The sequence below is a fragment of the Gopherus flavomarginatus genome, chromosome 15 (genome assembly GCF_025201925.1).
Source record: "Gopherus flavomarginatus isolate rGopFla2 chromosome 15, rGopFla2.mat.asm, whole genome shotgun sequence".
Lineage (NCBI taxonomy): Eukaryota > Metazoa > Chordata > Testudines > Testudinidae > Gopherus > Gopherus flavomarginatus.
In genome coordinates this window covers 24,219,122-24,238,093 of record NC_066631.1, presented here as the reverse complement: position 1 = coordinate 24,238,093, position 18,972 = coordinate 24,219,122, and the positions used below count along the sequence as shown (strand labels likewise).

The 18,972-nt window shown below is 41.3% G+C and overlaps 1 protein-coding gene across 1 annotated transcript in view; it reads left to right on the top strand.

Annotated features, from left to right (window-relative positions):
* AACS (acetoacetyl-CoA synthetase) overlaps positions 1–18,972 on the top strand; it is a 62,474-nt gene that overhangs the window by 29,263 nt on the left and 14,239 nt on the right. Inside the window, exons 6-12 of the mRNA XM_050923515.1 lie at positions 4,913–5,027; positions 5,949–6,030; positions 8,575–8,722; positions 11,748–11,828; positions 14,293–14,417; positions 18,461–18,525; positions 18,687–18,809. Of these exons, the coding sequence (XP_050779472.1) occupies positions 4,913–5,027; positions 5,949–6,030; positions 8,575–8,722; positions 11,748–11,828; positions 14,293–14,417; positions 18,461–18,525; positions 18,687–18,809 (739 nt within the window). The remainder of the gene's footprint in view (positions 1–4,912; positions 5,028–5,948; positions 6,031–8,574; positions 8,723–11,747; positions 11,829–14,292; positions 14,418–18,460; positions 18,526–18,686; positions 18,810–18,972) is intronic.

Sequence of the window (18,972 nt, the reverse complement as noted above, 5' to 3'; positions counted from 1 at the left end):
CCTAATGTCCAACCTAAACCGCCCTTGCTGCAATTTACATCCATTGCTTCTTGTCCTATCCTCAGAGGTTAAGAAGAACAGTGTTTCTCCCTCCTCCTTGTAACAACCTTCTATGTACTTGTAAACTGTTATGTCCCCTCTGAATCTTCTCTTCTCCAGACTAAACAAACCCAGTTTTTTTCAGTCTACCCTCATAGATCATATTTTCTAGACCTTTAATCATTTTTGTTGCTCTTCTCTGGACTTTCTCCAATTTGTCCATATCCTTCTGAAATGTGACACCCAGAGCTGGACACAGTACTCCAGTTGAGGTCTAATCAGCATGGAGTAAAGCAGAAGAATTACTTCTCGTGTCTTGCTTACAGTACTGCTGCTAATACATCCCAGAATGTTTGCTTTCTTTGCAACAGAGTTACACTGTTGACACATATTTTAGCTTGTGATCCACTATAACCCCAAGATCCCTTTCCACAGTACTCCTTCCTAGGCAGTCATTTCCCTTTTTATATGTGTGCAACTGATTGTTCCTTGCTAAGTGGAGTACTTTGCATTTGTCCTTACTGAATTTCATCCTGTTTACTTTAGACCATTTCTCTAGTTTGTCCAGATAATTTTAATTTTAATCCTATCCTCCAAAGCACTTGCAACCCCTCCCTGCTTGATATTGTCCACAGACTTTATAAGTGTACTCTCTATGCCATTATCTAGATCATTTATGAAGATATTGAACAGATCTGGTCCCAGAATGAGGCTCTAAAGATCGCTAAAAATATCGAACTGTTCTACTGCCCAGTGGGGACTAGAGGGCACCATAATTCCATTTTCTTGTTGAAAAAACAATCTTTTGTGCAATACAATGATGAAAAAAAACTCTACACCTTGTAATGACCAATCTGTTCTACAGATATTTTCTGCTTGGTCTGAAAAAGACAGAGTATTTTCTTTGCAGTATAATTTGATCTTTCATCTGGGGGAAGATTGTTCATTTTACTTGTTCTACAATGTACAAATGTGTTTCTCTCCATGCTGATGGGCTATTTTCAGTGCCCAGTTTTATTAAGCTTTTGTGATTTTTTTTTTTTAAACCAGTCTTAGCCTTGGGATATCTGTACCATCAATATCACTTATGCTCCTTCTGTTAGTCAAAGGCTGGGTTGGCTCAAATTTAAATCCAAGTCGATGGCCTTGTGATAATCAGGGAAGTAGCAATATCAGTTTCCACCCAAAGGGCAGATCTTTCTACATGCGTACATGTAACTCCATTAACACAATTAAAGTTTGCACACCTGCATTTTTGAGGTGGAACTGTGTGGTTCTAAGTAACTTGTAGCTTTCAACAATATTTCATAATTAAAGGTATATATTTGTTCTGTGAAATTTGGTGGTCATCTTGCATTGCTCAAACATCAATATTTTACAGGCACTGCATCTCCTAAATCTTAGGCAAGCCTGGAGGAAACCTGTTGCCAGAGGCAAATAAAACAGAGAACTAAGGAGTTCCCTCCTGTGCGGAGCCCTTCATCCTCCTTTCAACACCCTTTGTGGGCCTTATGTTTGCCTCAGAGGTATAGCCACAGGCAAAGGGGGCAGTTTGGCCCATGCATGTGGACATAAAAGCATAAGTTCAGATCTCACACTGAGAACTGTGTGGACAGACCCTTGCAGGAAGACCCTTGAAGTCAGTGTGGTCCCATGCAGGAACAGGAGGCCACCTGCATCGGTCTGAGTAGAAGATCTGAGCCTAAGAGAATCAAGCTAATTCTAATGCGTCTGGGCTTCCTTTGAGATTTGATCCCGGCTGAGCTATCTGGTTGGACTCAAGTCCCGGTATCACCAGTGAAGCAAGTTCCATCTACTTGTATTCTCCTTGCAGAGGAGGGCTTGGGGTGATCTGATCTCATCCTGTCATGAATCTAGTCCAGCTGGTTAGCATGGCCCAGATAAGATTCCCGCCGCCTTGTAATTGTCTGTCTTGGATTTCCACTTCCCTCTCCCCAACTCCTGCCACACAGGACATTCCTGGTATTCTGTCAGTCTCGTTTTTAAACTTTCTTGTTTTTGTTTTTAAAGCCGCTTATTTAGACACTGTATTCAGCATGGGAGACAGCGATCTTTAGTGTGTGTGCATATTACTAGGATACTTGAACAATTCCTGGAAAACACTGCAAACAAATCCATAAGATGGTAAACTGATTTGAGACTGTCACAGACTTGGCTATAAGCTCTTTGGAGAGCGACTTGAATGTTGTAATTAAATCAGCGTGTCTGAGTCTTCTCAACAGTGAATGCTTTAGATCAGTTTCTTGAAAACCTATGTCATGTCCCTGGAGTGAGACTGGGGATTTTTCAACTAACTCAGTAGCTAGGACAAGAAGCAAAGGGCTTGAATTGCAGCAAGGGAGGTTTAGGTTGGACATTAGGAAAAACTTCCTAACCGTCAGGGTAGTTAAGCACTGGAACAAATTGCCTAGGGAGGTTGGAGGTTTCTAAGAGCAGGTTTGACAAACACTTATCAGGGATGATCTTTCTCTTGCGGGCAGGGGACTGGAGTAGATGATCTCTTGAGGTCCCGTCCAGTCCTGCAGTTCTGTGACTGAAGCTTGAATGTTTTGAGTTTCACCTTTTCTCTCCCCTTCTTCCTTCCACTTCCCTGAGAAACAAACCTTGATGCTTTCTTGTGTACTAGAAAATGCTTTTCTTTAACTGATAGCCCAGAGAGTTGATGAGTGACTGTTACTAGGACAACTTGTGGAGTCAGATGAGAGAATATAAAGGAGACAACGAAGTGCTTATTGCCCAAAGTGCGAGAGGAATGTCTGCAAAACCCAGGAGCAATATCTGAACTAAAGGGGAAACTCTCTGTTGTGGAGAATTGGCATGAGGACCTCTGCACCACCATAAGCTCTATGGCAGGGATCCCAAACTCAAATGACCATGAGGGCCACGTGAGAACTAGTACATTGGCCCAAGGGCTGCATCACTGATGCCCCTCGCCCACTGCTGCCCTTGGCCCTGCCCCCACGCCGCCCCTTCCGTAAGGCCCAACCCCTTCCCTTCCCCAAAGTCCCTACCCCAACTCTGCCTCTTCCCCCCCCCGTTCCTCAAATCCCCGCCCCTGCCCCACCTCTTCTCCGCTGCCTCCTCTGAGCGTGCGGCTCCCTGCGCCTCCTGGAAAGTGCTAAGCACTGCCAAACAGGGGAAGTGCCTGGAGGTAGGCAGAGGAGTGGGGATGCAGTGCACTTGGTGGGGGAAGGGGGAACGGTGGGTGAGGGGAGCTTGGCGGGTCGCAGCAAATAACTCCATGGGCTGTGTGTTTAAGACTCCTGCTCTATGATGAGGCTGCGTGGACGTTGGAGAGGTTATGCAGGACCAGGTCTCTGCACTCTTTCAGGAGGTTGCATACCAACCCTGACTAGGCCAGCATGGAGAAAATACAGAGTGGGAAGAACTACAAGATGCCTCGTTATGATCTTGCTCACATCAGTCCTACACGAGAGTAACTCCATGGACTCACTCCTGCTCACACTGGCCTGAGAGCAGAATCAGTCCAAGTTTATCCTCAGCTGTGCAGATCCAGTCGCTCAAAATCATCCTTTTGGCCTTGGAGTTGATGAATCTGCATAGGGACAGTTGCTGGTGTTTTGCTGCAGAGGATGAAATAGTAGGCATACACAGGCTGTAGTCATGCAGCTGTGCCTGCAGGTTGAGTGGGTGAAGTCTCTTTTCCCAAGCCCACACAGAACTTAATTACTCTAGCTTTATGCAGGAGGAGGAGGGGACTTCCAGTTTACTGTAGTGGTGTAATTAGATTTCTTCTTCCTTTGGGCTGGTCCCAAAGGCTGATTCTGTGTAGGAGACTTGTAAGCTGCTCATTATTTATTTAGTACAATTTCTTAGTTGCTGTTACCACATTTACTGTGTGTATAAAAGAAATAATAGTCTTCCTGGGTGAGTGCTTTAAGGAAATTGCTCTAAGTGCAGTATATAAGAAGCTCACAGGGATTCCTAGAAAACTAGTTGTTGTATCTGATTTGGGCTAATATGCAGAGGGCTAGGCAGGGGGCAGAAAGGAATGGAGGTGTTCATTTGCTGAAAAATGAAGTTTCAGGGTGACTGAAACTATTTGCAAACTTGGGTCCAATCTGGTAAATTTTCCTCTTTTAAAATTTGTGCCCTAGGGAGAAGAAACTCAAAGAACTGCATTAACTTTTTTTTTCTTTTTGCAATGCCTAATCATGTCAATCAAGTTAGTGTTTCCTTTACTAACCTTCATTAGCAGAAGTGATGTTTTTAAAGTGATGTGACCTTTCTGGTATTGGGTGTGTGTGTGTGTGTGTGTGTGTGTGTGTGTGTGTGTGTGTGTGTGTCTATATATAATATATTTAAATGCAGAAATGTTTTTTGGTTTCTTAGACAAATACATTATTTTGCTACAATGGCGTCAGGCCAGATTTACAAAGATATTTAGGTGCCTTATGATGCATATAGGAACCTGGTGCTAGGTAGGCACCTATCTCCCTTACAGTCAATGCTCTTTAGGTGCCTAACCCACTTAGGCGTATTTGCACTTATCTCCATCGTTAGGCACCTAAAGAGCTTTGTAAATTTGGCCCTACAACTAATAATGTTACTATGTTATTCTAGGTAATCGATCTAGGACACCATAGTACTTTTTGGGATAGGCATTGGGATTATAAAACAGATTGGCGCTCACACCCACTGTTCCTTAAAATGCTGGGGGTGGATGGAGAAAACAGAAGTGATTGGTATCTTAACATTATCCCCGTATGCTGCCAGGCCTGTTCTCTTCTTGACATTTTGTGACATAGCTTGGTCTTTGCAACCGGTGGCTTTTTCCCCTATGCAGTGTTGTTCATGATTGTATTTCTTGTCCTTTCCCTTTACTCAACAGGGTGTACTGGACAGGTTTTCCCAAATTCAGCCCAAACTGATCTTCTCTGTTGAAGCTGTCGTATACAATGGCAAAGAACACAACCACATGGAAAAGCTGCATGATGTAGTAAAAGGTATTTCACTTCATACCCTATTACTGCACGTAGAGCTTGTGGGGAAACTTCAAAGCTGTTTATAAGTGATGAGGGAAATCCAATCTTTAGGCAAAACTATTTAGCCTTTTTTGAGTTTTTAATTAAAACAGCAACTATAAAAATCCTTATTTTCCTCTTGATGAGAATAATTCACATAGTGGGATTCCTGCAGGATTAGTGGGAGAGAGCGTATTGCTGAGCTGACTTCTCCCTCCTACCACTTCTTCCTGGCTCACTTAGCTGGGATTGGGCCTTTCTCCACTCAAAGAAGCAGAGAGAGCATGGAACATTTATATACTTATGAGGCAAAATGCCGTATGTGCTTATGCTGAACAGATGGAGGCAGTGTTTGGTAGTGAATAGAGCACTGGATCAGACCTGATTCTATTCCCATCTCGGCTACTAGCCTAATGGTTGATCTTGGGAAAGTCACTTTACCCCTCTGTTCCCTCAGGTTCCCTGTCTGTAAAATAGGGATAATGATACTTGCCTTTTGTTTAAAGCATGTTGAGGTCTCCTGATGAACAGTGGTCTGTAGAAGCTGGGTATTGCTATTCATGTTCATATGGCCAGACTCCGCTCTCATGTATGCACATGAAACCTGTGACTCACTGGGGTTGTGTGGATTTTTCTAATAAGAAAAACTTGGCCTGTGGGACTGGTTCTAATCCTCCCATTGTTGATGTTACACTATATTTACATCCAAGTTTCAATCTCTTGCTGCTGGTGCTGTTTGACATTGTCAGTGACAAACAGAAAGATGGGAGTTGGGAAAAGCTTGAATTGTTTCCATTACTCAGTACATATATGACACAAACTCACCGAACAGAGAAGAGGCCTTTTTTGTTGATGTAACTGGAAATAAGTGAATAATGTTTTTTCTACTCATTTTTTCTCTAGGACTCCCAGATTTAAGAAAAGTGGTGATAATTCCATATGTTTCATCAAGAGAAGTGATAGATATTTCTAAAATACCAAACAGGTAATGGGATGAAATCAACTTTTGGGCATGTGCTGTGTCTGTCAGAACTAGAGATGGGGTGGACCCGGAACCCTGCATGGATTTTTCTCACCAGTACGTCCCTGAGTGTTGGGAAAATTTAGTATTTGGCTGTTTGTAACTAAACAAACTTCATATTATGGGCCCAACTTCATCTCCTCTGGGAAGAATCTAAGTATCAGGCTCCTGTTACGTACAAGGATCCTCAGGCATGCAGCAATGCAAATCACATGGAAAAGAGAACAGACACTTGACATAGCACAAGAAGCTCTTCCCTTAGGTCTGTGGGATAATCTTGACCGGACACTGAAGAAACCATATCTTCATAGCTTTTTTTTTTTTCCTTCTCAGTTGATTAGATTGTTAAGCTTCTTTCCATTTTAACTTGTTTCACTTGTTTTTCTGTAGTTAGCACATAATTCCGGAGCTGACCATACAGCCCTTATGCAAATAGTTTTATTGGATCAGAGCTGTTCTCACTTATACTTCAGTAACTCCAATAAGTCAGTGGAATCATTGCTCTCACTTACACCTTTGTAAATCCAGAGAGTTTAGCCCATTGACTTTATTGGAATGATTCTTGAGTTTTTGCGCTTTAGGATCATGCTTGGTTAGACTAATCAGGTTTTTTTTTAAATTTTCTAGTTCATTTCACTTTGTGTTGCATGCTCTGGTATAGTGATGGTGTGTTTTAGGTTTCTGGCATTGCTTAAGGATGCTTCAGTACTCTGAAAGAAAACCTCTTGGTTAAAAAAACAAACAAACCTTATTTTGTAAACTGTCCAGTCAGCAGAATTTTTTCACGCATGTGTGATAGAATAATGGGAGGGAAATGAGGTGGGGATGAAGACATTACTTTTCTCAGACTAGTAAAAATGTTTTGTGTACTTCAGTAAACTTTTTGCTTTTATTAGAGAAACCCCATTACTGACAAGCATGAAACTAAATGAGCAATTGATCTGCTTTCTTTTATTACAACACTTCTCTTCCCCGCCCCTCCCCCCCCCCCCCGTTAGCATTGACCCAGGAAGAAATCCGTCTACAAAGAGAGATGGAATTAGTTTGCTTACAAAATGAATGTATCTCTCAGCTTGTCAATACTAGATTTATCACTGCTATCTCTCTCTCATTCCTTCCCCCAACATACATTTGTAATATTTTACTTAGTTATTTCACATTTTGTCTCAGCAATAATTGATATCAAATAGGAGCATCCAGTAAAATTGCATTATCCACTTCATTTAGCTTTATACAAAGCAACAAGCTACCCTTTGTAGACGTTCTGAATTTTGCTTTCCATTGCTGTTACTTCTTGATTGCTGGATACTGCAGATAAACTTGAACATGAAAAGTGTGGCGAGACTTTTATAAAAGCAACAAAATTACAGCTATTGAGTTTGATTTATTGATCATCTTAAAGAAAATGTTTGCTCTGTGAAATATCCTACTAGCCCATTTATATAAATGAGATCTAGTATAACGAGGAGAGGAAAGGATGCTCCAAAATCGAGCAGTGAACAATTTAAATTACACTTAGAGGTAGTTTGGCTGGTTTATTTACTGTTCAGAGTTAGGTTATTCCGATACTGCAGTTTGGAACATTAGCAGTATCAAAAGGTAAGGGTCAGATTCTGTGTCACTCCAGAACAATTTCATTGTAATTGATACTACAAGCCAAAAGTACATTCCCAGCTGAATCAAGGGCCGGCATAGCTCCCTTCTGACTGTCATAACAGCCATTCTGTCTGCACTGCATCCTAGACCAACACTGGAACTAATATTATTTTAATATTTCCCTTGAGGGCCTGATCCTTTATTCCAAGCCATGCCTCAAAGATTTTCTGAGGCCTATGTCTCTATATTAAGCCCTGTCTACGTGGTGAGTTACTGTGTGGCCAAGCAAGGTATTATTCTAAAATGCCCCAGCTTGCTGCACAGTAACATTCCATCTGGACTCAGCTGCAGCACAGGGAGGTCCCAGTGCATGGCTTAGTGTAATACTTGAAAGTATAGTAGGATAATTTGCATTCTGGGACTTCCAGTCTGCCTGTAGCAGAGACTGCACAAGATGTTAACTGTGCCACAAGTTAGTGCATTGTAGCTTCACACCTTGGCTTGCTGTATGGTGAGTCACAATGTAGACAAGCCCTCTGGTTGTGTGATGGGTGCTGTACAAGTACCTACCTGCTACACCTGCCTCTGTATGGGGCTTTTAAGGGTGGCAACTGTTGATATGTGCAAATTTGTAGGCCTGTTCTTAAAATATAGCTCTTAATATCTTAGTCTTAAACATTTTGTTGACATTTCATTTTAAAGAACCCCCCCCCAAACAACTAAGCAATTTAAACAAAAGTCTGAGAAGCCAAAAGAATAAAAGTAGGGTTACATATACAGACTGCATTACTGTAAGAGTGCTGTTGGGTCTGAAAATGATCTTATAGATATCTGTAGTTGATTAGCAATTGATCTTGTTTTTAAAGTTGAAGTAGTTTTCAGTAGTTGCTTTTCCCTCTCTTCTTTGTGCAGTGTTTTTCTAGAAGATTTCCTTGCTACTGGTAAAGGAGACCAGGCCCCCCAGCTGGAGTTCGAACAGCTGCCCTTCAGTCATCCTCTCTTTATTATGTATTCATCTGGCACAACTGGAGCACCAAAATGCATGGTTCATTCAGCAGGGGTAGGTAGCCCTCCTGGGGCTGCAGTGTTGCACTATCTATTTATAATCATCGACACTCCATCCCTCTTTTTTTTTTTTTTAAGTATGTGTGATGATAGTTTCAAAGGGGGATGGTTGGCTCAGTGGATTTTGATAACTGACTGTGTGAAACCTTTCACCTGTAGGTCCATAGTTGAAAGATATGGGTCAATAAGAACCAAAAGTCCTTACTATCTGGAGCATGTTTCGGTTGTTCATGACATTTCCCAGTGGACAAGTAGCCGTCACACAACCACAGGTGGCACAACTGATGCACTTGTTGATAGAGACAAATGACTGACTGAGCCTTGAAAACTGTGGCTAGATCTGAGTCTCATTTGCAGAGATGACATGGGGAAGTTTGCAATCCCAGTGCTGGACTTTTGTGACTAGAAGAATTCAACCATTTGAGCTGTCAATCCAAAACCATCTCCATCAGTAAATTCACTTAGTGCTTGTCTACATTTAAAACACTCCAGCAGCATTAACAGAATTTTTCCGTTGACCTAGTACTGTCTACTCTGGGGGTTAGGTCAGCTTAACTCACCGGGCAATGGTGTGCATTTGCCACACCCCTGAGTGATGTAGTTAAACCAACCTAATAGTCTAGTGTAGACCAGACCTTTCTGAGACAGTTGGGCAGCTGTTGGTAGCTGCTCCAGGTTCAGAATGTTAGGATAAGCACTTGTGAAGACAGTTAAGGAGCAGAGAAGGTGGTCAAAGGTGTGTGATAAATGCAGTTGACCAGATAGAAAAGATAAAGAGAAGGGAATTTTCCCTCTTTAAGGTTCATCACCAGATTATTTACCCAGCTGCTTAGCTTGCCCTTGAACCTTACCCCTCCCCTTCATCTGCCTCATCTTCCCAGCTTGGTTGGAGCCACACAGTGGTGCTGATACAGCTGATGTTTAATTTCAATAGTCAAAAATACAAAAGGAGCTGAAATGACAGCAAAAGTGTCTTAGATAATGATCACAGTAGATTTAAAATAGCTTGATTATCCCCTGGATCTTTTTACAGGAAATGTTTTTTCCTTATAATTTTAACTTCATATACCCTCCTGTGTGCAATATGGTAAGCTCATATGTTTCCTCTGCATGTCTGTTGTGGTGTATATTTAAATAATTTAAAGGAAGACAAACCTTTAAAATGTATTATCCCGCAGGCAGAAGTAAGGGTGTGTGTGTGTGTGTGGTGTGTGTGTATTTATATAAAAAAATAAAATTAATGTGCTAGTGTATTAATGGTCTAAAGAGAAACACTTGGAGGTTATTGTAGGGTTTTTGTTTTTAGTTTTCTAACAAATTATCCAGTAACTTTTTTGTGTTTTTTTTTTTTTAAATTTCTAAGTCATAGAAACATAGTCCCCCAATTCTAATCTCCCTTGCACCGATTTCACACCTCGGCAGTTTCCTGATTTACACCCATGTAAGCAAAAGGAGAATTGGGTTCTTCAGCTAGAATCCAAGACCTAAAGGGATTTTTTTCAAAAAAGTTCAGCAGTGTTCTACCACTCTGACCTGGTTTATACTCCATTTTCTCCATAGTAGTAGTTCATAGTTTGTGGGTGGGTTCATCTTTAAAAATTTCATTCGGATTCTCAGGCTGTGAAATAGTAAAGTGTAAATTGGCAAGAAGAGGCAATAAAATTTAATTGAATTTATCCAAATAAGGTATAGTCTCAATTTCTACAGGACCGTAACTGTAAGGGTACCAGTGAAAATCCTGCTCTTGCAAAGACTTATGCCTGTGTTTCAGTCACACGCTGTGAACAGTCCCTTTAAACATGCGTGTAAATCTTTTGTGCAAGATTGCTTCTAATTTACTATTTGTGGTTATAACAAAGCCATGAATTCTGCATTGTAAATGCAGGTTGTAGAAAGTAGTCTGTAGCTAGATGGCAGCATTGTGACATCTCAGTGCACTGGAGCATTAGCAGGTAAAATCCAGATGTGGCTCCTCTGATATGCTTAGGGAAAATGGGATTTGCTTGTATATTTTTATTTAATATGTTTTCCTTTCCATCCCTTAAAGCATGTGCAATTTACATTAGTTTCTTTTTTAAATTTTTATCTGAAATGGATTTTCTTTCAATATATACTTTGCTTGATTCATGTGAAGTCCCTAATAGCTCCACCTTGAACACTTGCAGAAATGCGAAGCACAGCTTTTGTTTTTAAATCAACCATTTTAATGTGTCACTGTAGTAAAGTGACACAGGGAAGCAGTTTATAAATTCATTGATCCTGCAAAGTCACTCTTGAATGATGATCCAAAGTATTTTAGCCACATTTCCAACAAAAGAGAAAAATGAGTAATAGCGTAGTTCAGTGCATTGTCATTGGCCAGTGGAATTTTCCGTGCTGCCAGCTGTACGAATGCTTAGGAGAAGGTCTATGTAGCTCTGTCTGCAGTTTCCAAAGAACTACAATCTGAGACTGCTAGAGCTGCTGTTGTGACCTAATATATAACGTGAATCCTTAGTGCCATGACGCAGAACAACTTTATGTCCCTCACTACTTCCAGTCAGCTGGGTGTACTGTGAGCAGGAAACCATGTCAAAGGACTTGTTCACTTGGGGAAATGGATCTGTAGAACTAGAGTGATCTATGAAAGGGTATAAGTAGAACTCTACCGCTATAGTTCTCTTGGTCAATATCCCCATGTAGACAAATCCTTATGGGCCACTTAGGGTGCTGCACAGCTCTAGTGGCTGGCTATGGAGTGATGCTGCAATTCTGTAGGGAGCAGGTTGTTTGTTTTGTTGTAGGTTACACGAAAGGGGAGTGGAGAATGCTATCCATGCTGACGTGGATAGGGGTGGGAGCTGTTGCCTGTTTGTGTTTTACTTTGAACGGGAGTGGAATTCAGTACCTGTCTGTAACCCTGAAATACTCACTGGTGCGGGCTGTGCAGCATTAAGATATTGAAAAGGATATTTTGCCACCAGATCTTTGCTTTATATTTACATAAACTTTTTTTCCCCTTCACTTTTTTTATTTTTCAGGGCACACTAATTCAGCACCTGAAGGAACATATTCTTCATGGCAACATGACCAGCAATGACGTTATTATGTACTATACAACGGCAAGTGGGACTTACCATATTTATAAAACACTTTTTTGGAAAGAGGGAGGACCTTTCCCACAATACTACAAATACAATTCTATGTATTTCTGGTGGTGGTCTCTATAAGCATAGCTGTTTTCAAATTGGGTTAAAAAAATCAGGTGGATTAATTAAATGCAGTTGGGTGTTGTCTGAAAACTCAAATGTGTGTTAAATGTTCCTGCTAATTACTGAGAAATGGATTGTGGGTTTTTTGGATTTTTTTTTGTAGTTTTAAGCTTATTGCTGTAATGACATCCTCAGTTGCATCTTCAAAGCATGCTCTACTCTCCTGCATCATGTGGGAATCAGGCCATGTTGGAGATGAGTGGCAAATTTATCTTGTTCATCTTGGTGGAGTGGCAAGAATCTGTGCCTTCCTGGGAGCCCAGTGGAGGGAATATCTAAAAGACTATGAACCTTCATGGTTGACACATGAGCCAACCTCTGTCACCCTGACTTGGGAACACCATAAGTGCACTGGGGCTCTTTTCTTTGCACTTTCCTCTGAAGCACCTGGTTCTGGCCACTGTCAGAGATGTGATGGCCCATTGGTCTTCTCCATTTTGGAAATGCCCATGTTCTAAATGAGTGATTTCTAATAATATAAAGGGAAGAAAATGAAATGACTGTTTTTGTGACTCCTTGGAGTTTAACAGTCCTTATTTGGTGCTAATGTAGTCAAGACAGTGCAACTTAGGTTTAACAGTGACTTCTTTTCGAAGAAAAGAGAAGCCTAAAAGGATAGTTTTGGGACTTTTCAAACATTTTAAATATTATCCTGCTAAACTGTGATGCTTTCCATGCTCCCAACAGTCATTTATATGCTGTTGAGAAAGGTGTAAATTCATCTCTGCTGGAGTTTGTTTGTATCATTTTGGAGCAGTAGCAAAGTAGAAGGTATCTGCAATACTGTACATGATATAAAAGGAGCTTCTGCTTGGTTAGCCTATCTTTCCCTGGTGAGCTCCTGTATAAACTTGTGGCAGTAACAGCTAACCTACATTGCCTCCACTGAGAAGTCTGGTTATTTTCCCCCATCATTGTTCAGACTCATACCTTAATGGCAAACAAGATAATACAAGTAGACGTGATCAGCAGAAATGTGCATAAACTCAGATCTTTGTTATGAACTCTTAGGCTGTAGCATTTTGAGGCAGGAAAAATTAGAGAGGTCTAGGAAAACTAAATATTGTGCTTAGTTTGTAAGAGTCCTGCCGAAGGCCAGAACAGGGGCTGGTATGGCCCTTGACGTAAATCAGAGCAACCGCTGCCTCTCCCAGGCTGCTCTGAAAAAACATGATCTCAAATGCTCAGAGCTATGAACACATGACTTGTCTGCTGGAGCTTGCAGTGGAGTTGGGCAAGTAGGACCACTTACAGGTGCCCTAATCAGTGCCTGGGCCGTGGAGATTCTTTCCTGGCCAGCTGCAGGCCCCCATACACCACCAAAGTGACATGTATGGGTGGAAGAAGGGAAGAATCCTTTCACCCCCCCATTTTTTTTTTAGCACAGGCACCAAACCTGTGTTCCACAAGGAGATGCGTACATACAGTGAACACTGGAACTTTCATAGTTTCTGAATGTCAAGACATATTGTGTTTACATATGATGGGATTCAGTGTAAAGCAGCAATGGAGTGTCATAAAATACACAATAGATACTACAAACCATGTCAGAATTGTTTTCGTTCTCTCAAATACCTGCTGTCACTTGTATCCTGTGAAGTATTTTGGGCTAAATACCAAATCAAGTACCACTCTAAAGTATTTGTGAAAGTTGCTACACAAAATAAAACTATTGTATTTTTGGTGTGTAATACCAGGTAAGTCTTATCCCAGATTACAATTACTGTAGGGTATAAGTACATGGGACTCTGCTAATCTGTGTGTGATGGATTCTTCATCTCTTGATATCTTCAAATCAAGATAGGATGCCATTCTGGTACATGTGCAAGTTACTGGGCTCAGTACAGGACCAACTGGATGAAGGTCTCTGACCTCTGTGTTAGGCAGGCAGACTGAGTGATCTAATGGTTCCTTCTGGCCTTACCGCAGTAATATATTCTTAGGTTAATTTAAAACCGAAACACACATATTGGGGCCCTACATTAACTCTGTCTCCTCCCCCCTCCCCTTTTTTTAAAAGGCCTGAAATAAGGTTACTAAAGCAGGGGCCAGGTTCTGAGTCAGCTACAACCAGTGTAAATCTTGAATAGCTTCACCGGAGTTACCCAGGATTTACGGTGATGTTAACAGTTGAAACTGGTCCATGGATTCTGATAAATTTACTCTAACAGTAAACCAGTTTAATGCAGTAGTATTCTCAAGAAACACTGAGAGACTGAATTCACAGGTCAATAAATAGTTGAGAGAGATGTCTCCATAATAGTATGTGAGCTCACAAAGATAGAAACTAACATGGGAGTCTTGTCTATTCTAGATTGGCTGGATGATGTGGAATTGGTTAGTGTCTGCGCTTGCTGCAGGAGCTTCGGTGGTCTTATATGACGGATCTCCTCTTGTTCCATCGCCCAATGTGCTCTGGGATTTGGTTGACCGACTAGGGTAGGTAAAGAAGATGTTGAAGTGAACTATAGAACTTCTCATTTTAAGTTCTAGAAATTGCTGTCTTCACTCGTTAGTCTGTTACTAATCTCACATTAAAACAGCTTCAATAGAAGCTATTTGCTTGATCTGAAGCAAACATATAGGGTGGCATAGTTTTTAAACTTTGGCTTAATTTAGGATAAACTATTGAAATCTTATTGAAATGGTCTTTTTAGAGGGAGTGAAAGACAAAGGGTTGAATGGTGTGTTTTAGAATTCATTCAGGCATTTCGATTCCCTGTAAATAAAGAATGTCAGTTGAATGGTCAGTTTTAAGAGCTGCTTTTTCAAAAGGCAGTAATTGGGAACAAACAGTCTAAAGAGTAATTTCTCAGTGCACTCAGTTTTTGTGAAATACGAGTCCTCTATTTCAGACTACTCAGCATAAACCTGTATATGGTGCTTGATAGAGTTTGAAAGCCTTGAATTGACTGGGTCCATTCAGCAGGGCTGCCTGTATTTTCATATTCTGCTTTCTAATTTGTTTAATTCTTTGTCATACATCCCTGTGTGAACATAATGAGGTGCTTGGGTGCCCTCTACTGGTGCATAAAGAAATAACAACGTTGAAACAAAAGCAGCTTTAAGACCTTTCGTGATATTTTACCTTTACGCACTGGACAGAGCATTGATTTTTATAACTATACCATCTTGAAAACTGGAGTTAAGCAGCAGATCTTTACATTTTTACTATTTAAATACACAGTGTTTTTAAATTACTTAATGCTCAGTTTTAATACATTTGTGGTGGAAAGTGGATGCAGTCACATTCTAACTATTGCCAATTAATAATTAAAATGCAGCGTTGCCTTTTGTGCTATGCAATATTTAACAATTGCCATTTTGGCGCTGGCTATTATAATTAGAAGTTACATCTCAGTGAAATTTGTTTCTAGTGGAAAGTTGTTAAAATCTGTTAACTTTATTCAAGAGCAGAACCAGTGGGGTAAAAAGTTAGTCTAGAAATAGAACAATTGTTTCTGAGCATCATCTTGGTATGCGGAAGGTAAACGAAAGCAGTTCAAGTGTGTACGCAGGTCTAATATTTTAATCTATTGCTAAAAGCGTTAGCCAACTGTATGCTAGCCTTCTAATGTAGTTCATTGCAAAATATTCATGTTAGCTATTAAAGGCTGTTATTTTATGTCCTGTCATGAAGGTGCAGTGTGCTGCACATAACTGTTTATCTGGTGATATTGAATAGCAATAACTACTTAATTGGGATGATTTTAGTAAAGATTCTGCTCAGTAGGGCTGGATTTAGCCCATACCAAGGGGTTAAGTAAGGGATGGGCAAACTATGGCCTGAGGGCTGCATCTGGCCTCCAGACGTTTTAATCTGCCCTCAAGCTCCAGCTGAGGAGTGGGGTCAGGGACTTGCCCTGCTGCACACAGCTCCTGGAAGCGGTGGCAAGTCCCCCCACCTCTGGCTCCTATGCATAGGGGTAAATGGCAGCGGGGTGTTTCCATATGCTGCCTCTGCCCCAACCACAGCCCCTGCAGCTCCCATTGGCCAGGAACCGCAGTGAATGGGAGCTGCAGGAGTGGCTCCTGTGGATCTGGCAACACACAGAGCACCCTGCCTGCACCGCTGCATAGAGCTGGAAAGGGAACATGCCGCTGCTTCTGGGAACTGCTTGAGGTAAGCACTGCCCAGATCCTGCACCCCGACCCCTTCCCCCACCCCTACCCCAGCCCATATCCTCCGCCAAACCCTCGGTCCCTGCCCGGAACACCTGCCTGCACCCCCTCCCGCACCCCAACCCCCAATTTTGTGGGCATTCATGGCTCAGCAGATATGGCCCTCAGGCCAAAAAGTTTGCCCACCCCTGGTGATAAACTGGTGTTAAATGCAGATGGGGGGACTACTCCACAGACTTCTGAAAGAGAGTATGTCAAATAGTAAACAAACCAAAAAACAGACAGGTATAGAGTACCCTTGCTTTATTACAAATGGCTCAGAGGGCACTAGTAAGTAAAATATTGCACAAGGATAAAAATACTTCATATAATTGTAGTAAACCACAGCCAAAGGACCAGCCAATCACCACTGGTAATAGAGAAGAGATTGTGATTTATTCTTTAGACTGGAGGTGCCCATCCCTAGCTCGTGCAATATTCCATATATTTGAATGTCTCTAAAGCACCTTGCAAAAATAATAATCATCTTCATACACTTCAGCATCTCCTCAAGGGAGTTTCATTGCCACCATGTAAAACTAACACATTGCTAGCACAAATCACTTGACCCATTACTTACACAGGAGCAGGATTTCTTGAAGGTTAGGTTATGTCCAGACTACCTGCTGTATCGACAGGTAGCGATCGATATTTCAGGGATCGATATATCACGTCTCATCTGGACACGATATATCGATCCCCGAACGCGCTCCCGTTGACTCTGGAACTCCACCAGAGCAAGTGGCAGTAGCGGAGTCGACACGGAGAGCCGCGAACGTTGATCCCGCGCCGTGAGGACCCTAGGTAAATCGATCTAAGATACTTTGACTTCAGCTGTGCTATTCACGTAGCTGAAGTTGCGTATCTTAGATCGATGCCCCCGCCCCGCCCACCCCCCAGTGTAGACCAGCCCTTAGTGTATAGGTCAGACTAACATGTCCAGCAATAAATGGAGTTGGGTGAGGCTTCACTTTAACTTTTTAATTGGTGTGTGGGAACACTTTCTTTTCTCTCTCCTTCTTTGTGATGAGAGAACTGAAAATGAGTTGTATGCAGTCATTTAAAAATCTGTTTCCTGGTTAGATTAATGGCATCTCAGAAATCACATATTAAAGCAGTAGGCAGATGAAGCTCTTGAGATTCTATTTCAGCCTCAGTTATATTTTTAACTAATGTAAACGAATGTAGGTATTAAGCCTTATTGATTACTTTGGATAGTTTAACTTTGAATAACACCCACTGTTCTGCTTTGAAAATCTCCCAAGTTTTAGTAGGATTTCTTTTTACCGCATTGCTGTTTGCTATGCAATGCTTCTAGAGTCCATTGGCTTGATCAGGGGGATGGAGCCAGGACTCCTGGGTTCTGTTTCTGATACAGGCCTTGAGTAAGTCACTTTGCCTCTCATTACCTGAACAAATGGATATTACAAGAATATTTTAACTCCTCAGGATGTTGTGAAGCTTGATTGGGGGAGAGAGAGGGGTAGCGTGCAAGGAAAATGTTTGTGCTCTTGATGCTTTTAACTTGCTTGTCTGTTTCTTGCATTTGACAACATTCTCCAGCTATAAATCTTATTTATTTATTGCATTAAGTGAAATATTTATTTCACACTGTGCCTTCAGTGTTGGTGGGAATATCTTATGTAATGTAAATAATAATGCTGCACAGCTGATTGTGTTGTCCTAAAGATCTGTAATTTGCAACTGGGAGAAGGAGACTGCTCAAACTTTGATACTAAACACGGTGCCTTCGCCTTTAACTCAGCAAGTGTAGGGAAAAATTGTCTTGTTTTGTGAGCACCTGAAAGGTGCCGAAAAGGGTTTTCTCCTTAAGAAAACTGCCCAATTCTAGAATTCAACATGCAGCCGTATATACATTATGCTCTCTATGAATGCAACTCTCATTGACTTCAGTTGGAATTGAGTGTGTATCTGAGAGCAAAACTTGGATTACTTTCTTCTATCACACTGCACTGGAATGACACAATTCCAATACATGAGACTATAACAAGGCGACGATGCCTTGTTAAATAGGACAATTATGGCAAATTAACCAATTATATGTTAGAAGATTTCCTAATGTATTTGGAGTGCTCTGTAGTTACGGATTCCTGAAACTGTAAGTGAATGCTTTCTGCTAGATGGGAAGGCTGTGCTTAATATTTTAAAGCCAGAATTAAAAATTTCGGTGCTACACAAATGACTCCAATGACCTGACTAATTCTGATTGCTGAAGAAGACAGGCCTAGAATCGTTGAAGCTTTAAGCAACTATGATACTTGCAGGATCAAAGCCCTTGAAAATGTCTTTCTCCTCTCTAGGATCACCATCCTTGGAACAGGTGCAAAGTGGCTGGCTGTGCTAGAAGAGAAAAATTTAAAACCATGTAAGCTTCAAACCCCTTTGTGTTTTTTCTCTGGCCTTGTAGCCTGTCCTCAGACAGTGAGCTGAGGGTTACGTTTGACTTCTTGGATGTATTTAAGTGGTGAATAGATAATAGGATAAAACTTAAATGTTTGTAATTCTTGGTTTTCTTGCCTCTTTAAGGTGACACCCATAATCTTCAAACACTACATACTATACTATCTACAGGGTCACCACTCAAATCTCAAAGCTACGAGTACGTCTACAAACATATAAAGAGCAGCGTCCTCCTGGGATCCATTTCAGGTAATCCTTCAAAACCTTTTTACGTTTTGCTAATTCCCTCTGTAGCCAGTTTCTGTCTTTGTTGCCTCTTTGCAACTTTGTTTACAGGAAAATTGGGCTGGAGATCAGTCAGCCTCGGTTATACTTAAACTGAAACCACCTTTGATTTGTGCAGGGTTTTTCT